The sequence below is a fragment of the Liolophura sinensis genome, chromosome 8 (genome assembly GCF_032854445.1).
Source record: "Liolophura sinensis isolate JHLJ2023 chromosome 8, CUHK_Ljap_v2, whole genome shotgun sequence".
In the NCBI taxonomy this organism is placed as follows: domain Eukaryota; kingdom Metazoa; phylum Mollusca; class Polyplacophora; order Chitonida; family Chitonidae; genus Liolophura; species Liolophura sinensis.
The window spans coordinates 41,028,786-41,050,634 of NC_088302.1; the positions used below are offsets into that span (position 1 = coordinate 41,028,786).

The 21,849-nt window shown below is 37.7% G+C and overlaps 1 protein-coding gene across 1 annotated transcript in view; it reads left to right on the forward strand.

Annotated features, from left to right (window-relative positions):
- Positions 1 to 21,849, forward strand: part of LOC135474093 (phospholipid-transporting ATPase ID-like) — a 66,182-nt gene that overhangs the window by 19,087 nt on the left and 25,246 nt on the right. Inside the window, 6 exon segments of the mRNA XM_064754095.1 lie at positions 1,241 to 1,292; positions 10,879 to 10,937; positions 12,730 to 12,843; positions 16,765 to 16,863; positions 19,013 to 19,147; positions 20,102 to 20,172. Of these exon segments, the coding sequence (XP_064610165.1) occupies positions 1,241 to 1,292; positions 10,879 to 10,937; positions 12,730 to 12,843; positions 16,765 to 16,863; positions 19,013 to 19,147; positions 20,102 to 20,172 (530 nt within the window).

Here is a 21,849-nt window from a genome sequence, read left to right on the forward strand (position 1 = left end):
AAAGTTCAGTGAGTTTGTCAGGTACTTGGCATAGGTCGGTGGTTTACTCCGGGCACCATTGGCCCATTGTCAGTATACTGTGACTGGGTGGAGTGTCATGTAAGGTGTCTTCTGCATGATACTTCAGTGGAGGCAGCATAGACCTGCCACAAGAAGACATGAAATATGTCTACACACCGAATGACTCCTCGTCACCATATGACTGAAAAGTTGCTAAGTATGACGTTATACCCCAAGCATTCATTTATTCATTCAGGTGAAGGGTTACATGGACAAAGAGTAACTGACGGGTATAGGTTACATGGACAAAGAGTAACACAAAGGTGAAATGTTGTGTAGACAGAAAGTAACAGACAGGTGATAGGTTAAACTGACAAAGAGCAATAGACAGGTAAAAGGTTACATAGACAGAGACTAACAGGCAGGTGAAAGGTTACTCAGACAGTGAGTAACAGACAGGTTAGAAATTATACAAAGAGAGTAACAGACAGGTAAAAGCTACATGGACAAAGAGTAACAGACAGATAAAGGTTACATAGAGAGTAATAGACAGGCGAAAGGTTACACAGACAGAGAGTATCAGGCAGGAAAAGGTTACACATAGACAAAAAGTAACGGACAGATGAAAGATTACACGTAGACAAAGAGTAATTGACACATGAGATGTCACATATGGAACACTTTTATATAGACAGGTGAGAAGTATTTTGCGCAAAGCTTTTCAGACAAGTCAGAGGTACATGTGTCTTCATGCCTTTACTTGAATAGTAACAAACAAATTACTGGTTCGACATACATATACATTGTAGACAAAGAGTAACAGGGAAGTTAGAGGTTATTCATATATAGATAGATCATAAATATGTGTTCATGTACTTACAGGTAGACCTACATGTTCATGGAGGCGTTAAGCCATAATCATTCATTCATTCATGTACCTGAACTAGCAGATGCTTCTATAAACACATGTATATAGGAATAAACACATACGAATAAACACAAATCAGATAAATAAATAAATGAACACATGTTTTGTTTATGTTCCAATATCAGTAATGATGCTCGTGGCAAGTGGTGTGTAACACCTGCATCCATGTTATATATGACTATCTGTACGATGTCATTTGCTCACATGATGACTCACTATGCACATGTATTTACTTAAACAAATGATTGAAAATGAACCGAATTAGGAAGGATTAAGGTCTGTGCCGTTAATGGAAAGTTTTGTTTTCATCAGATCAGACCTGACTTGACAATGCGGCCATGTTGGAAGAAAGAAAGAGCCCAAGGTGAGAACTGCAGTGTTAATTATACAGGTGTTGATTATGTGTCAAGTGGATATGTGGATCGGTGTGTTGTGAAGATTGACAAATAATGTACGTATTCATGAATACTGATGTCAGTGCACGTACAGTGATGTTAGTGCATGTACATGTGTAATGATCTTAGTGCATGTGTAATGATGTATACATATGGTAATGTTAGTATACCTGGATATGTAATGTCAGTGCCCTTATAATGATGCCAGTGCATTTATAGTGATGTTAGTGCATGCATGGTGTATACATGTAGTAATGTTAGTACACCAGTATATATATATATATATATATATATATAGTAATGTCAGTAAACTTATGATGTCAGTGCACTTATAGTGATGTTAAGTGCATATAGAGTGATGTTAATGCTTGCATAATGATGTTAATGGGCAGTAATGGGCACAGTAATGCTAGTGCATCTATAGTTATGTCAGTGACCATATATAGTGATGTCAGTGCACAAAGTGATGTCAGTGCACAAAGTGATATCAGTGCACAAAGTGATGTTAGTGGATATATGGTGATGTTAATGCACATGTGTAAAAAGTCATGGCGTTTTTTTTTTTTATTTGATTGGTGTTTTATGCTGTACACAAGAATATTTCACTTATTCGACGGCAGCCAGCATTATGGTGGGAGGAAACCAGGCAGAGCCCGGGGAAAACCCACAACCATCCGCAAGTTGTTGGCAGACCTTCCCATGTACAGCCGGAGAGGAAGACAGCATGAGCTGGACTTGAACTCACAGCGATCGCATTGATGAGAGGCTTCTGGGTCATTAAACTGCACTAGCGCGCTAACCAACTAAGCCATGGAGGCCCCCTACATGGCGGGTGTAAGTCTTGGCTGTAGGCTGTACGACTACTAAATGGAGGAAATGGGAAATGTGTAGTTGGAAACAAGAAGTGTTTACACCTCTGCCTCCTGCTTCATACTGTGGGAGAATCAACTGGCCCACATTTACAGTCAATTTCAAGTGAAAACATCTCATACATGTACTCTGCTTGAGGGCTTGTGAATATTTTCTTGTGAGTGCAACACACACCAAGGTACATATATATGTACATGTTGCTTGGAATGCATAGTTTTGCCAAAGATGAGAATATTTTTTGCTCGAGCTCCCCATTGAGTATTGGTACTGCTCTCCTATACTACGTGTGATATCGCACTGAGAAGCTGGGTGTCTGTTTACATTCAAGGGAGACAACTCTTCATAGTCAAATGATTGTGAAAATCATTGTATGTTGACATAGAGCAGTAAGATGTTCTGTTAATTGCAATTATAGAAGGTGGAATTTACAGAGGGTCTTTGTGATAAGCAAGATGTGTCTGAAGTAGAAAATAGAAATATGAACGTAGTTCTGATATTTGAAATTTTACATTCAGAGATTTGAAATAATATTGTCTACTCTTATTAATATACAGTACAAGTATGCTTAAAACGAAGAGTGTGTGTGTACATCGTATCTTGATTCTTTTTAGTGGTGTATACCTTTTAAACCCAGTAAGGGCATGCCTGATATACTGGTTGTAACCAGTGTCCTGGGGGGTGTTTCACAAAGTGCGCGTAACATTACGTTCATGTATCTACCATGGTGACCTGTTCTGTAGGTATTACGTCATCATGGCAGTTACGTTGACATAGCGCTACGTGGGTTTAGTAACACGGGCCCCTGGAGACTAGATGACCTGTTAGTTTTATCTCCACTATATACATTTTTGATACTTTATCTCTTTCGTCTTCCTTATGTTCACAGACTTTTGACGTTCAAGTACATGTAAGTCTGGCCTTGGCTGGTATAACCTGGCCTCAGGGGCAACAGTATACATATATATATGTGTATATTTATACACATATATGTATGAAACCTAGCAGGACTACTTTTACTATGCTGTTTTCTCCCTAACGTATGAAGAACTTGCAGTAGTCATGGCAATGTCAGAAACATACACATAGACAGGGTAGTGCAGTATAGCTTCATGAAATTTTGAAACAACAGAACATTGTCAACAGTCCACCAGGTGGCACTCCACTTTCGAATAATGTTCTTGGGTACAATGAAAGCCCACCTTTATAGTTTAAAAGACACTCTGTAAACTCAATTCCGTCTGACCTATTGTGGCAGTCATATGGTCGTTTTGGCCGATATGGTAGACAATATGTCGAGCTAGGCAATGCTCATAGGTATATTTTATAAGATTCCTAATCAATCAACATTCGAGGTATAGGGAAACCCTCCTTCAGCATTCCGATTTCTAATAACAGCACCACCATATCCAGAAAGTCCTTCTCTTTTACACGCCATATGTGTTTCATGATCATAGAAAACAAAACTGAAAGAGCTAGAGGCATGATACACACATGTTATTAGCATGATACACATATGTTATTAGCATGATACACACATGTTATTAGCATGATACACACATGTTATTAGCATGATATTTATTTTCAGTGGGTTTTGTTGGACATTTGATTAACATTGCTCTCATTTTTTTTGATAACACCAAATTCTTCCAGGCATGTCTGTGAAATCTAAAGTAAATTTCAACCTCTGCCTAATATTACTCTTATTCTCCTAGAAGTTTGCCTCAGTAATTTAAATGTACATGTACATGAATTAGTGAGTGCTTGCTGTGACCATTCAACTGCTGGCAATCTTCAGATTGCCCATGTGCTGAATACATGACGTATTTGTTGCACACTCAAGCTGTATACCTACTCTGCCTGCACAGGTACAATATTTATTTATTTACTTCATTTTTGTTTTACCCCGTATTTAACAATATTTCATTTACATGATGAGGACCAGCATTATGGTGGAAACCCATGATCATCTTCAGATTGACTGGAGAGGAAGCCAGCTTGAGCTGGACTTGAACCCATGCGATCGCATTGATGAGAGGCTCCTGGGTCATTGTGCTAACTAGCACGCTAACCACCAGTCCACTCCTGTATAAACTTCAAAGTGAACATTCCTGCTACTGTAGGTTCCCTGCTGATATGTTTAAGTCTCACATACACTCCCAGGAAGTGTGGGCTTACTGTATACAAATATAGACCTCAGAGTGAATCTTCATGCTATATACATGTACTCAGACAGAAACAACACTCAGTCCTATCCGTCTACTGAATGTTGTATTGGTTATTATGATGCATTAATTACATCTATTAATACTGTATAGTGCTCTCGAGGGGTTACAGTGGTCGACTGTTCCCCCTTCCACAGATGTGTGCTGCAAAGGCCTTGGCTGACTGATAAAACACAACATAATATTGACCCAAATGTAGGTGTGCCTGAAGGATGCCTAGTAAATGTATAGGAGGTGATCATCACTGCATTCTGGTCACTGTGACAACATTGTCATTTAATGTGTTTACGTTAAACGTGTACATTTATTTACTCCCTCTGGGCAGGAGCAGCTTTTTGCAGCAGACATGTATAAATTATGATATGGATTATTAATAATGAACCATGGTGCAGATGGGGAGAGATGCGCTTGTTTGGATTGATTTGCGATTGGGGACCTGGTGCTTCCTGGTTACATTGACACGGACTGGAGTTGATGATATTCAGCAGCAGGCCTACATACACGTCATACAGTGTACATATATATTACGTGAACCTGTTAGCTAAACTTCACCTGAATCATATGTCTAAGTGCTGTACTAAGTAGCTCAAATAGTTCTTATTCCACATCTGTTATGCCATGTAGCCACCTTTATAGTGTTTATGCCACTATGACAACTGCTGTGATGTTTAAAAAGAATGTAATAAAAAAAGCTACTTATTTTTGTATGAACATGTAAACGTATCTAGATCGTTAAGTGTCTAGCTGGGCTAAGCTTCCTGAGTGGAAAGAAAACGTTGATTACATATGAAAACTGATTTTTTAGAATAATTCTTAATTATGATGCGAGTTATACCCATGTAGCTTCCCAACTATAGTTTCAACAGGACTGATGACAACTTTACTCTCTGTATCAGTGGGGTGGAATTTACTCTCTATATCAGTGGGGTGGAATTTGCTCTCTGTATCAGTGGGGTGGAATTTGCTCTCTATATCAGTGGGGTGGTATTTGCTCTCTGTATCAGTGGGGTGGAATTTACTCTCTATATCAGTGGGGTGGAATTTGCTCTCTATATCAGTGGGGTGGAATTTACTCTCTATATCAGTGGGGTGGAATTTACTGTCTATATCAGTGGGGTGGAATTTGCTCTCTATATCAGTGGGATGGAATTTACTCTCTGTATCAGTGGGGTGGAATTTACTCTCTGTATCAGTGGGGTGGAATTTACTCTCTGTATCAGTGGGGTGGAATTTGCTCTCTATATCAGTGGGGTGGTATTTGCTCTCTATATAAGTGGGGTGGAATTTACTCTCTGTATCAGTGGGGTGGAATTTACTCTCTGTATCAGTGGGGTGGAATTTACTCTCTATATCAGTGGGGTGGAATTTACTCTCTGTATCAGTGGGGTGGAATTTACTCTCTGTATCAGTGGGGTGGAATTTACTCTCTGTATCAGTGGGGTGGAATTTACTCTCTCTATCAGTGGGGTGGAATTTACTCTCTGTATCAGTGGGGTGGAATTTACTCTCTATATCAGTGGGGTGGAATTTACTCTCTATATCAGTGGGGTGGAATTTACTCTCTGTATCAGTGGGGTGGAATTTACTCTCTCTATCAGTGGGGTGGAATTACGAAATGATATCCCTGCTGTGGGTTTCTAACAATAGTTTTATAGTAAAGTGGTTTATGGTCGCCGTCTTTTCATGTCCCCAAAATGGTGAAGTTCTACAGAATATTGCTTGTACATGTATATAACTAAAAGACTGGCCCATGTACCTAGAGATATACATGTAGGTACATGTGCAAGTTGTGGTCATGTAAATGAACGATGTTTAGACTTATTACATATAAAGTTGCCCATTGTGCCAGATTCTTATAGTTCTGTTGATCTTAGAAAGGTATTTCAAGAGTAAAATTAAAATTTTCAGAACATAAACAGATTTGATAGGAATTTTATTGGCTTCTAAAAGTGGAGTTTTTGGGAGTGAAAATTTGAGTCATTTATATTCATGTTTATACTTTGTACACCTGTGGAAGTTACACCGAATCTCTTGGCTAGGAACCAGCAAGCATTTAAGCTACTGCAGACTCGCAGATCAGGTGTGGGTGAAATATTCATCAGGTGACTTGGGACAGTCTGAGAATAGCTGTTAGCAGTCAGCGAACAGTGAGGCCGTAGTATCAGATGCTCATCTTCTTTAGGGATCATGTTACCTTTCTACATGCAAGATTTCAGCCCTGCTGGAATGTGTTAATTGTGGTGTTACATAGATGATTGGTGTGAACAGATTGGGCGTGGTGGTCCCTTGTACAGACACCGGAGGAGCAGTCACGCAGGCCGGTCACAGAGCTGCGCTATTATGGCTACAATCGGATTGTGGCCTTTAGCCAGTTTATGAGCTGTATTTAAAGCCATGAAGGGCTTTTCCTTTCCCCCAATGGAGCTGTGAACACAGGACAGGTGTGTTGGAAACAATGTGTTAGTAATAACCTGCTTATGTGCAGAGTTCACAGGTAATACCTGAGCATTGAGGAGACATTGAGCCTGCAGCAGGCATTGTCCACAGTACTGGGTTACTATGGGGCCTCTGACAACCAGGCTGTCAACAACAAGCCACATGAGCTTGTCAGAATACAGCAAAAGGACCAGTGGATATTCATACCAAGGGATCTATACACGTGTGTTCAGCTGTACACCGTAGGCCTGAACGATACGTGTACATGGCACTGTGGTATTACATATTCTGTTAGGGTCTACGTGTACATGTAACTGGTGAAATGAGCTCTCTCTTTGGATTTACTGCCTATCTGTCAATTTTAATACTTCACCTCTCGGATCTACCTGTCACCGGCGCTTGTGTTATCTATGAGTCTGAGAGACATGGCCCTTGCATTTCTCTATGACAGCTACATGTAGTATATAGACATTTATATCCATGTGGAGATATGCCGTGTTGTGTGTCTAGTCAGGTCCATGATTTGAGCAAGGGTAAGATATAGGTCTCTTTGTGATTTGCTGCTTCACATATAGTACTGTGAAGTAGTACATGTTAAATATTGTGCAGTACTTACAAGTGTACATTCGTGATTTATGTATCGTATTCATTTTGTCAACTTTGTATGGTGCGCTTACCAATATTTGTCTTTTGGTAAATGTACAGTACTGCATGGCATACAAGTTTATGAGAGAAGAAATCTAAACAGAGCCATTTGGGGAAATTACTACATTGAGTAGAAAAGCCTAACAAATCTGTTATAGGTGAAAATGTGTCAGTTAGTAGGTGTTAGGTTTGATCATCAAGGCCCACTTATAGGAGCTGGTTTGTGCTCTTTGCCAGTGGACATCTGAACTTGTACATGAACATAAATGAAGTATATGTATTTCATACCATGACTTTTAGCTGCATTCGTACATTCGAACATGTCTGATTCCACAGTACCTTACTAGTTAATATGTAGCTATTAGAGGTCTTCCAGCAACCTGCGGATGGTCATGGGTTTCCCCGAGTTCTACCCGGTTTCCTCCCACTATAGTGCTGCCCACTGTGGTATAAGTGATATATTCTTGAGTATGTTGTAAAACATCAGTGGAAAAAATAAATAAATAAATGTTGCTGTTAGATTTAATGCAGGATGTTAATTGTTAATAACTTAGGCATGTGATGAGATGTACCTGTAGATATGGTAGTAAAAGGAATTAAAACATATTAAATAGCTGATCTAACAGATCACTGGACTGACTGGATCCTAGGCAAAAGCCTCACTCCGTCTTGTCGTGTTAACAGGTAATGCTCGAACCTTGATGGTTCGTCGGACCTTGACAAATGGAATCACGCGCTACTGCTGGTTCCTTGGCAGCTTACATCATGATGTTTTTCAGGCATATTAAAGGAGAATTGCAGTGGTTTCCTTCAGAATCTGTCTTGGTTTCCTCCAGGATGTGTCTGCAAAGTTTCCTTACCCACAAACCTGAGTGCTCTTAATTATATAGGCGAAATATAGAAAAAATGGCAATTAATAACTTTTAGTCAAGTAAAGGTACAAATGATTCACCTTGAACTACAAGTATTCTTGTTCACTTTTCTTAAGTTAAATTATTAAAATATCACAAAATTTATTTTGGTAATGATAATCAATTCATTTACCAAACAAAATAAATAGGCCGAGCTTTGTTAATGTGTATTATGATGTGTGCATGTACATGTATGTATGATGAAGTTGCATCTGTCAGTCATGTAAATTCAAACCACTTCACACAGGTGGCTGAAGAAACATACCATATTTATTCTACATGTGTGTATATATATAGGCACATATAGGCATTCTGCTACCTGTTGGTCTGTACAAAATTAGAAGGGCTTGCTGAGATGCATGATGAAGTTGTGTCTGGTTTCAATCAATTTGAATGTGAGCCCAAGTACACCAAACATACTGAAGCTTGAGCAAGATATAAAACTTTGTTTCTTTCTAATATTATCAAAATAGAACATCACATCAGAACCAAGTTGCTTCACCACATTTGGTGTGATCTGGTCTACGGTACAGTGGATGTTTTTTTTTGCTATAGAGTGTTTGTTATGTTTCATTATCATGCTGTGACTGTGATATGAACAAAGCGTTGCAGCTGGAAGTTACAAAGATGACAGCTTCATGTAGGAAACAACTGACGCGGATCTCTTGCATGCATCAGTGACTCAGTTGTAATCAGTCTTACTCAGACATGTTCTACCGTATGCAGACAGTACATGTATTATTTATGCATGTGTGTTTGTGTGTGTGTTTTGTTTTTTTCATGTTTAACAGCAGTCTTTGTTTCTATAAGATAAATACATGTATATGTACATGTTAAGCTGTTGGATGCCATGCCAATGTTTTAAGTGTTGTGAGCTATTACACAAGAACAGGTGCATGTAGATTGTGAAGTGGATATGTAAACATGGCTTTTCATGAGGCGATGGATGTTCATGTAAGTGTGTACACATGGCATAGAGGAAGTGATAATGGTAAATACTTTTTTTTTGTTTTGTTTTTATTTAATTGACTGGTGTTTTATGCCATAATCAAGAATATTTCACTTATATACAATATTGGCAAGCATTATGATATGGGAAAACCGGGTAGAGCCCAGAGGAAACCCATGACCATTGGTAGGTTGCTGACAGACCTTCCCAAGTTTCCCGTATTTAGTTGTCATCGTGTATACATGTGTGTGGATACACATTATCAAACTGATGTACATGTAAGTGCATCTGTGGCTTTGAGCTTACAGCGTAAGAACATGTGATGTTTGTGTAGTTTTGATGCATTTGCGGTTTATGTACTTAAGGATATTGAAATATCAGATCTGAAATATTTATTGTATGTATCAATATAATCATGTATGTCTGGACATGCCGTGTATAACATATGGCAGCATAGTGGTTAGAATTCCACTGTAAGCAGGAAACATGGAACTAACCCTGAGTTGCACATGTATGTTGTTGACACACCAAAAACGGTTTTATTTATTTCTCATTAGTTTGAATTGATTCACATTCAATCGTATAGATTTTCAGTTGTCACACTGCGGATCGATGTGGATCGAAGTGGACACGCTGGATTCTGTTTGATATGCTTCCCAAAGTGGGAATATGTCATACTTTCAATTAAGCTTGTAGAATCTGTGTTCTACACATGAGCGGTCGTCATCAAATTAAATTTAGCGGAATTAAACTGTATTCCTGTTGACACACAAAATAACTGTTGAAATCGAACAGAATGAAATCAAATTTCTCAAACTATGTACCTGATAATGTGGATGATAAATGCACAGTGAAGTGAATTTGTTACTGAATCTGGTGTGTCCACAACTGTTTTAAATGATAATAGATGCGTAGATATATGTATTCTGTTTTGTTGTGTCAGCGGTCCTCTTTGATCGCAAGTTAGACGACTTTGCAATTCGCAAGTTTGGTACTTTCTTGCTTGGTTCTTAATATGATAGACCCTGCTCTGGCTAGACTGGAATTGGTATTACAAGCTATAAGACTGAGTGAAGCAGCACTGGAAATATGGACTATCTTATGTGTGATATAGCTATCTATTGTCAAAATAATGTTAAAAATGATGTTAAAACTGGGACAAACAAAAATCAGGATTTTCAGTTTGCCCTTGAATCATACAATTCTAATAAATCAATCGAATAATACAGCTGTTGAAAGTTTTGCAAGATGACCAGAAAAGCAAAAGTTGTTGACCTTGAATTTTGAGTGGAAAAATATGTTTGCCTATGGTTGTATAATGGAGCAAAAAAAGCCTCCATAAAAGTGATATATGTAGATAGATATATTCAAGATAATTTTAATGGATGTGCATTTATTTTTCTTGCACATGTGTACACGTATTTATGTGATGTACTACATATATTTTATGTAAACCTGCATTCATTCTTCAGTACTTCTTACATGATGTGACATTAATTTTCCCTTTTTCATTTTCTTCCAGAAATCGAAAGGAATATCAAGGTCAACAATGTCAGCTATAATGCCCAGTTTAATTATGCTGTAAGTTGATTATTAATTTTGTGTACAGTTACATGTTTGTATGCATATTTGTGTGTGTTTTAAGTCCCACTGAATAGACAAGTGAATGTTATTCATTCTAAAGACTGAATGGAAACTGACTTGGGCTCATTTTATTAATTGAAAGCTTTCACAACAATAGTCTATCCTTGTACATGGGCATGCAGTCATTAGGTGAACACGAAGTGTCAGTTCACTCTGTTTCTTTTTGGAGCAGGAATGCTGTCTGTTATCAGAATGAATCTTTTTTACAAATGCAAGCCCAACAACCCCCTCCCCCCCACCCTCCCTCCCCCCCAAAGATAACCCTATTCTTTGTATGGTGACTGGTAAGAGCAAGGTGTTTATGGGGTAGTCACTGACTCTCTACATACATCCTGTTCTATCTGTCATGTCTGTAGTCCCCTTATCGTTTTGAGGGTAGGAGAAATTGATTTACAAGGCCATTATAGACACAGACTATGGAATATGTCATACTTAGGCTCTGTACTTTACAAGGAGGGTTATAGTACAGCTTTGTAAGGCTTCAGCATAGCCTGATGAAAATGCCTGTCCCTTGGGAATGTCTCTAATCTTGGGGCTAGCATGTAATTTGCATATAATCTCAAACTTGTTACCCAGCTTCATCTTACAAGCTGTGTAGGCTTCTTAATAGAAGCTACCAAAATGAAACTGTATAGCTGCAGATGTATATTTGTAACTTACAGTGTCATTTTAGAAATCTTTTCTTTGTCTAAGTCACAGAAATGCCATTGTATTAATTGTCATTGGGGATTATAAATAGATTTTTAACAATTAATTCACATGAACTGATTGATTTCTGAGTGCTGTTAACCATAATCTAACTGTTCAGAGTTAGGGTCTATAGGTGGATGGTGATAGGTTGATGGTTAGAATTATTATGGAACGTGATCTACATGCACATACACTGTGGCTGCTGTAAGCCAGTTACATATTTCAAGTGGTTATAATGTCTTTCGGGGCCTCCATGGCCGAGGGGGCTACCACGTCAGCACAGTGCATGTGGGAAGGCCTGCCAGCAACTTCAGGAAGGCTGTGTGTTTCCCGTGGGGTCTGCCAGGTTTCCACCTGTTATAATGCTGGCTGCTGTCGTACAAATGAAATATTCTTAAGTATGGTGTTAAACACCAACCAAGTAAATGAAGTAAATATAATGCCTCTCTTGCATTCAAGGATTGTTAAATTTACTTGTAATCATATTGACTTACATGCAGAGAGGTACACCACATAATTGCTCTGGCTCCTCTGCTTGTCTCTGTTTTATCTGCTGCTTATAGACATTCAGTCTGAACGAAAGATACATGTATAGTTAATAGAATTATTTCATATTACTTCTTGGAGAGTCCCTGTTTTTACTTGGGGTCCAGCTAGTGGTTGGCTTGCTCACAAGACTAAGTACAGGTACATGTAGTCTTACATGAAGTTTGTATGACATAATGTGCAATCCAGTGCAGACAATCCTGTCTCTTCCGCCCATAAAACATGGACAGTGAATGCATTTATAAATGATTTTTCCACCATAATGCTGGTTGCCGTCATATAAGTGAAATATTCTTGAATATGGCGTTAAACACCGATCAAACAAGCGGACAAATTATTGATTGATTATGTCTCAATACAACTGTGGCAGTATTGCAGCCATATTGTGTTTAGAAGTTGTCAGAAAAGTTAATGAGTACGGCGTTTCACATCAATAAACAATTGATATGTGTTGTATCTCACAGTTTGTATGACATATTTCTTTGTTTCACAGAGCAATCACATCAAGACCTCCAAATACAACATCCTCACCTTCCTGCCAAAGAACTTGTTTGAACAGTTCCAGAGAATTGCCAATGCATATTTTCTGGGACTCCTTATACTCCAGGTAAGGTGTCTTGTGTCTGCTGCTCTTGTAGGATTGTATTGGAGTCAGACACACAGCATGGATTCATAAATTATATATGTTAAGAGAAGAACATGTTATTGCAGACACAATTGGCAGCAACTATACCACTCCATCATTATATTGAACACGCTGAATCATTATAACATACTATTCAATATTTATACCACAGTCACGGTGGAGTTTTTTCTCAAATTGCTGTCCAAGTTGCTGTTGAGCGCATAATTTGGGAAGTTTTAGTGAAGAACACCATCAGAGTTTGCATCTCCTTTGCACTAAGATGCCTGGCTGTCATGTTATTATTCAATGAAAACTTCAAAATTATGCAGATCTGGCTTACAATCAACATCATTATCACACTGTCCGTTAGTCTATTAGGCTGTCAGTACGTGGCACACTATTTCTGACATGAAGGGTACATCTGTCCCCAAACAGCAGTGTTGTAATGAGGAAGAAGCTTACATATATGTAGTTTTGTAGGTTCAATAAAAGGGTGACTTCCCTTTGTGGCATTTACAACTCTGTCAGCAACACATTATGACATAGTAGTGCACTTATGGTATTTTATAGGACAATATACAATATACACCATGTACATGTACATGTCACAGAAAGTGCCCCAAAAAAGTGTGACTTATTTAAGTTTACATTAGTAGCCTTGGATATTTGTAACTGCAAATAATTGATTAATTAATAATTTGTGGCATTGTTCCAAAAGTTCTATACTAAAAGCTGAATTATCAGTGTTCATTTGTATTGAAAGGCCAAGAGCACTTAACTACGCATTGATTCAAAGTCACAAAGCGTTGTCGTAGCAACACAACTCAGAACCACACGTTTGGCAATGTATATTTGATCAGTAATGCATATTTCTTTTTCACTGTATTTATTGTTCAAGAATAGCATGTAGTATGTTGTTTCTGTTATAAAATCAGTCCATGATAGAATATTAAACCACTGAGGAGACTAAAATGTTTAGTATATACCTATTATGGACATTATTAAAGGGAATGATGCAGATAATTACAGTAGGGCTGTAATTTTATTGAAATGTTATACCTAGAGTATACATGTACATATGTTGACTTGCTCTTCACTATATATGAACAGTGCTCCTTACAATGACCAATATTGCAGTGTGCAGAGCCGATTGACATAGTTGTTCCCTTGGCTTTTGTGTTGAAAATTTCATTGGAGTGAATGCAGTTGTTTTGGGAGTTAACTGTATTACATATACTTGTATATACCACATATCGTGTGAAAAAATGTTAAATGGGGTATTCATAACTGAACTGTTGCATTTCAGGTAAAATTAGGCTGTGAGGAGAAGGGCATTATGGCAATTTTATTTTTCATGATATCATGATGTAGAAATTGATATGACTGGTCATGATTTGCTTGCCTTTTGTATTTTTAACTTGGTGATGTACATGTACTTTGTTGACTGCTTATAATTGGTCATAGTGCACAGTGTTATAGTGATGTGATGTGGTAGTTGAAGTGACGTGTTGCCGCTGTGTGGATGATACGCTGTCTGGTAGCAAAACAGTTAGATACATTAGAGTCTGTCAAATACTGTATCCCATCACTTATGTCTGTTATCCTCTCCATGCAGCCACCAGGTGACAATGATGGGGCACACTATTTGATAGATTGCGTTTAAGGACACATGAAAAAGTAATACAGAACAGAAAGTATGATTTTGAGGAAAATGAAGATAGATACACAAGCAAAAAATGAGAACATTTTTTACGTTTTTAGCCATGTTTTATAGTTTTTAACAACCCCTGTATTTTATGCATATTTTCTGTCATTGGTCGGAAATATTTAGAAATGACATCTTTGATGAACAGACTGGGAACAATTTAACGCTCCCAATTCAAACTCTCCCCCAACAGAGCTATTTTGACAGCTATCGTCACCACAGCAGGCTACTTAATTTTTAGATTAACTGTTAAAGGAGAAGAAAACATAAAAATGATGACAAAATCAGATGAAAGAGCGTCAAAACTTATTTGCAAATATGGTCTTTAATATTTTTTTATTTTTTTTTATTGTTGTTTATATAGGAACATATGCATTTAACCTAAATTATGATAATATTTATAAACATATTAAAAATATAAATTAGATCCAAATTGAGTTTTGATACATTTGCTAACTGAAAGGAACAAATTCTAGTGCAAAAATATTTATTAAACCTGTGTTACATCCCCATTTATGACATTATTAAATAAAGACTATAAACACCAAAAGGTGGTCCTAAATACCCACCATACAAAAATTATTTTCAAGTGTCTTTTCTCCTTAAGGAAAAATCAGAAAAAATATTGAAGACCACATTTAGGAATAATAACTTTTCACACTCTTTCATGTGAACTTTATGTCATTTTTATGTTTTCTCTACCATTAACTTTTATACATGTTGGACAGCATACTAAATATACACCGTATTAAGAAATACAAACCAAGCATTTCCTGTATCCTTCAACAAAGAAAAATATCTCCTATATAGTTAAGTTACCTGCCATGGAGATTGTGCAGGTTATTATAAACTATTGCTGAGGATAACTTTGTCTGGAAAAGCGTTGTACATGGAGCATATTCTGTCAACAGAGGCCACTTTTTCAAAGCAGAGTACAACATTTTTTGTCATGTATTTGTCATACGATATTTTGTTCGTCACAATTAATGGACCATTATTCTGTATGTGCAATATCGTAGAAGTATGACATCTTTGTGAAAGTGGCCGCTGACATCTAATTTACAGAGGAATCAAAATGCTCTGGATGCTAAAGCAGTGTACACATCACATAGCTGAACTGTTTGCTCTTTCTGCCTTGCGACTTCTGGTTAGACGTCTTCCTTGTGCACATGTGAAAAATTGCACTTGAATTAAAATTACGTGATAAAAAAATCGGATTTGTCCATAAGTCGTAAGGAGCAAAGCAAGTGAGATTACGCATGCATAGGTTGGCTCTCGCTCACACTTTATCATCCACAGAAGGAGTTTTGTGCAGCTGCATTCAGTGACCTAGGCACTATTATGCTTCAGTGTGATGTCATGACTGTGAGCTCAGTACAAGTATGCTGCTGTATTGACACTGTGTCCAGAGGTTGATTGTGTGCGTTTCATCAGGTAGACATGCTAAAAGTTAGAATAGTACATGTAAAAATGAAGTTGGCATCAAAGGATCAGCCATCAAAAACTGTCCAAGAAAATGGCTTTACTTTTAAGAATTTTTCCATTGAGTTCTAAACATTTGAAATATGAAGTTAGTGGTGGCTCATGGGGATTATGGATTCCCATGTAAGCCCAAGTGATGACATGTGGCATTTTTTTGCAACTGCATTCTCTAGTAAAGCATTTAGTTTCTACATTTGATGGATGTGTGTTTGATCTGTACTGAGTGTACTGACTAAACACCACAAAACAAGCTATTTTGAAACAGAAACTTTCATGTAATGTCACTTAATGCTCTCACCTTGTTGTTGTGTCCGGTCTAATGCTTTAAATGTAGCTGACAACTTGTGCAGAAAAGTAAAGAAAAATTTAGCGTATGCATTAAGCCTTAAGAAGTGGTTGTGGGTTTCCTCCCACTGTAGTCCTGCCGCTGTCGTATAAGTGAAACATTCTTGAGTACTGTGCAAAACACCAAACAAGAAAAAAACAAAAAATAGATCAAATTTTTCTGGCATAGTTTTTAATGGCCATTCTCTTGATGTATAAAACTTCACTTTTGTATTTACTGTTCGTTTAACCTAGCCTTTTTATGTGATCACAGTTGTTCTTATCGAAAGTGAAAGTTGAAGCTTGTACTGCATTGTTTGCATGGTGTGTTAATTTCATGTTAATGCATTCAATGCATTTTTATTATTGTCTTTCTTGAATGCTGATTGTAGCTGATCCCACCAATCAGTTCATTGGAACCTGTCACCACCATCTTCCCCCTATTTCTGGTGCTCTCTATATCCGCCATTAAGGATGCAATCGACGACATCGTAAGTGGATATAGTTGTGACCGCAAGCAATGTGACATGATTATGATTCTGTTGACAGCTCATCATAGTCGCTCCCTCAGCACCCTCATCTTGTCATGTTCTCATCTTCGCCAGTCACTTTCACTTTTATAGATGTTGTTGAGCCTTGACCTAGTTTGCATTTTTAGCACCAGTTTCATGTTTCATAGTCAAATTTGCATTTGTTAACAACACCTTACTTACTCTTTCTGATATCTGTGTTTTATTTTCAGTTCATTTCATTCTCTGTGTTTGCTTCTGTGTTGTGTTATTATAATTTGCTACTTGTTTTATTGTTATCTTTTAGGTTAAAAACATCACTCATTTAAACATTGTTTTTTTGCACTGGTGAAGGCCTGTAACTGTCCATATTCTTGGATTGCCATGCCCTCTATCAAGTACTTGTTTCGGATAACTGCTAAACACTTAACACATATTGCTCAGAATGCTGCATTTTTGTGTTGAGCATGTGTGGCAAAAGTTTTTGCATCTTGGAATGTTGTTTTTAGTTTTGAAATTACAGCATGGAACAAGTATGATGAAGCAAATTACCCAGTATGTACATGAAGTTGTTTTGTACATAAGGTTGTTTTGTACTTGGGTTGGCTATCACATGGCAAGATTTGCTAATATTCTACATAAGGCTGTACTTTCACTAGTCCTGGAGTCAGCTGCTAACTTGTTGGTGTGAGGCACCAATCTAGGTATGGACAAAGCACAGGCCTAACCTGCAACCTCCAAACCCCTCTCAGTTGTACGTGGGATTTTTGTCAACGGGGTCACCCCCTGTCTCTGTCTCTCTCTCTCTTCCTGTCCGCCTCCCCCTGATGCCCTGGAGTACAGCTAGTTCCTTGGATCTCGTCACTGACACCTTTTGCCACCTCCATCCCTCTGGTAGCTGTGCTCGCAGTCACCGCCATTAAGGATGGTTACGATGACTTAGTGAGTTTCTAATTACTTAATTAACATACTAAATATAAGATACATTTAATTACTTAGTTAACATATTAAATGAGCATTATGTGTACAACCATGCGCTGTGCATACACTGTAGTTGTATATTTTACTTTCAATCTAAAGGCCATTAATTCAGGTATCAGATTCTTGTCAGCACAACTTTTTTTACATGAAAATTTTTATAAAGCAAATGTTTATAATTATTAAAGTGTCAAAGCATTTTACCTACATTGCAAGAGCCTAGAAATTGGAAACATTTTAATAGTTCAACAAAACTAATACTTTTCTTCTGTCTTATTCAATGCATTGTATAGAAATGAAAAATCCACTCAGGTGTTTTAAAATGTTTATGTAATATGTAAAGTACATACCACAGTCTCAGTGTGTATTTAGTTTAACTAAAAGTTTAAATTACATGATGAACACAATTCATTATGAATTATTGTATTGATAAATAGATGCAAACATGCTGAACATTTAGAGACCTGTTTGCAAATTAAGTTCATTCTGTAAATGAAATACCTGTACCAGCACACAAGTAGTTTTCAAAATATTTGAAATTACCATTTTAATAAAATGTACATGTAGGAATGGTTAACATTAGATAGATTAACATAGTGTTGCAGCAGGAGATCTAAGTTATTGACGATTTGTAAACTACATGTATGTGTAGACGTTGAAGTTTACAGGATAGTGTAATTGTAGCTTGAGTCTTAGTTAATGTTTACATTGGTTCATCCACTGGGCTTCAGCTTTTATTGGTCCTCAGCTTGGTGGTATTTAAGGAAGGGAGCAAGGATGAGTTTTTTCTTTTTTTTGGTGTGGTGTTGATTAAACATGGCACAGACTTCTCACATAACTCTTACAGATCATGTTAATATTACCATTTCGTGTGAATTATTAATACTCAAACTTTAATGAAGTGTTTAGCGATACAAAGAAATCCCCTGTAACTTTTTAACTCTCAAATATTAATAATAACCTTATATATTTAATATAATTTCTAATCTGTTGAAGTATCTTTTATACAATATGCAGTATGAATTTGTAGGTGTTTTCATATAAGTGAACAAAATCTAAATCATAAAAGTTAAGATTTAAAAAAAATGTCATGTCTTATTTGTGGTCTGGTACATGGTTTTACTTTGTGCTGTTTTGTTGTCTGTGTCATCAGCAAAGGCATCGTAGTGATAACCAGGTCAATAGCCGGCTATCCTCCGTCCTCCGCAATGGCCAGATGGTGGAGGAACGCTGGGACAGCGTGGTCGTCGGCGACATCATCCGCATGGAGAGCAACCAGTTTGTGGCTGTAAGTATGCTTATTGTCTGACTTAAAGTAAATGGGTTTTATCTGTAAATAGAAGACAAATTGTCCGCAGATAATAGTCACCAGGTTGCAGCTTGAGATCCATCATCAGTTAAATGAGTAGGCAGCCTCATAATCCACATGGAGAGTAGTCAGTAGGCTGATTGTAGGCTCTCCCACTGTCCACATGGAGAATAGTGAGTGGGCAGATTGTGAGCTCTCCCATTATCCACACAGAGAGAAGTCAATGGGCACATTGTAGGCTCTCCCATCATCTACACAGAGAGTAATCAGTAGGCAGATTGTAGCCTCTCCCATCATCCACACAGAAAGTAGTCTGTAAGCAGATTGCAGGCTCTCCCGTCATCTACACAGAGAGTAATCAGTAGGCAGATTGTAGGCTCTCCCATCATCCACACAGAAAGTAGTCTGTAAGCAGATTGCAAGCTCTCCCGTCATCTACACAGAGAGTAATCAGTAGGCAGATTGTAGGCTCTCCCATCATCCACACAGAAAGTAGTCTGTAAGCAGATTGCAGGCTCTCCCATCATCCACACAGAAAGTAGTCTGTAAGCAGATTGCAGGCTCTCCCATCATCCACACAGAGAGTAGTCAGTAGGCAGATTGTAGGCTCTCCCGTCATCCACACAGATGGTAGTCAGTAGGCAGATTGTAGGCTCTCCCGTCATGCACACAGATGGTAGTCAGTAGGCAGATTGTAGGCTCTCTCGTCATCCACACAGATGGTAGTCAGTAGGCAAATTGTGACAGCACATTATTCACATGGAATGTAATTAAGCCACGTTCACATTTTGTCTCCATGGTGAGTTTTAAGATCGTACTTTAGGTTCACATTGGCTCTCTTCATTCTAAACAATATTGTAAATGACACTTTACACGACACTTTATTTGTCACCAGACTGATAAAAAGTTTGTTCTCTGCTCTGTGTGTTAAAGGCTGATCTGTACCTCCTGTCTACCAGTGAACCCAACAGTCTGTGTTATATAGAAACAGCTGAGTTAGATGGGTGAGTATTACATGAAAACATCAGAGTTAGGTGAGTGAATATTAGAGTTAGAGTTAGGTGAGTGAGTATTACATAGAAATATCTGAGTTAGATAGGTGCGTAATACACAGAAATGGCTGAGTTAGATAGGTGAGTATTATACAGAATCGGCTGAGTTAGATAGGTGAGGATTACACAGAATCGGCTGAGTTAGATAGGTGAGTATTACACAGAAACATATGAGTTAGATGGATGAGTATTACACAGAAACATATGAGCTAGATGGGTTAGTATTACATACACTACTCCCTCGAATTAACAAGCCAATCGGGACCCGAAGATTCATACTGTGGTGTAGTCGAATCCACACAAGGGAGATAATTTGTAATGGCTGGAAAGAGCAGAAATGTGAAATTGACTCGCAACATTTGTGCAATTCAAAATGTACAAAAGAATTTCAGGTACTTGTGTTGGTTGCCTGGTTTAATAAAACAATATCTATTTTGAAGCCCAAATTCTTACATGTCTCCCAATAAAGTCTTGACATAATGGAACATTATCAGGTATAAAGTTATTTGCCATGCCAAGTATTACTGAATGGATTGCTTTATCCGCAAATCAAGTGTGTTATTTTCGAGAAAGGCAACCTTTAGACCAGCATGACAAGAGTATGTCGAGAATTCTTCATTTTTTAAAATGGTATAATGTATTTTTTAAGAGAAAAAATCTTAATTCATAATGCTTGACAGTGTGTAAGAAAAAAGATTGCGGCGACACAGTGTTACATCGCTGGGCTGGAGACAACAAATCTGCTGCTCAAAATAAACACAAAGGAGAATTCTTGCCAAGTTATCGCAGGTCAAGCAAAGATTACTCCACATTACATATATTTCCATGTTTATTTACATAACGGCTGCACAAATTGATACTGTTTTTTTAATTAAATTTCCACCGCTCTGGCAGCCTAGCTGCTTGGTGATTTGAAAGAAACATAACCTGTCAGGAGATTCGCAGTTTTGTTCTGCGCTAACTGTCTGCTATTTGGTGGTTCAGTAAATGTATTGTAAATTAAATGCTGCATACCAGAAGAATACATAATTATGTACTAAAAACAAAGATAAAAAAAATTGAGGACTCCATTCCATCGCATTAATTCAGATTTAGCCGTAAATTGATCCATGTAAATTCGAGGGACTAGTGTGGAAAGAACCAAGTTAAGTGGGTATTAAATAGAAGCAACCAGGTTTCATTGGTGAGCATGACTTAGAAACAGCTGAGTTAGATGAGTGAGCATGACTTAGAAACAGCTGAGTTAGATGAGTGAGCATGACTTAGAAACAGCTGAGTTAGCTGAGTTAGATGAGTGAGCATGACTTAGAAACAGCTGAGTTAGATTAGTGAGCATGACTTAGAAACAGCTGAGTTAGATGAGTGAGCATGACTTAGAAACAGCTGAGTTAGATGAGTGAGCATGACTTAGAAACAGCTGAGTTAGATTAGTGAGCATGACTTAGAAACAGCTGATTTGATTAGTGAGCATGACTTAGAAACAGCTGAGTTAGATGGGTGAGTGTTATGTAGAAAGCGTTAGGTTCCATGGGTGAGCATGATATAGAAACAGCTGTTTGATGCGTGAGTAAGACATAAGAACAGCTGTGTTAGATGGGTGAATATGACATAGAAATGGCTGAGTTAGAT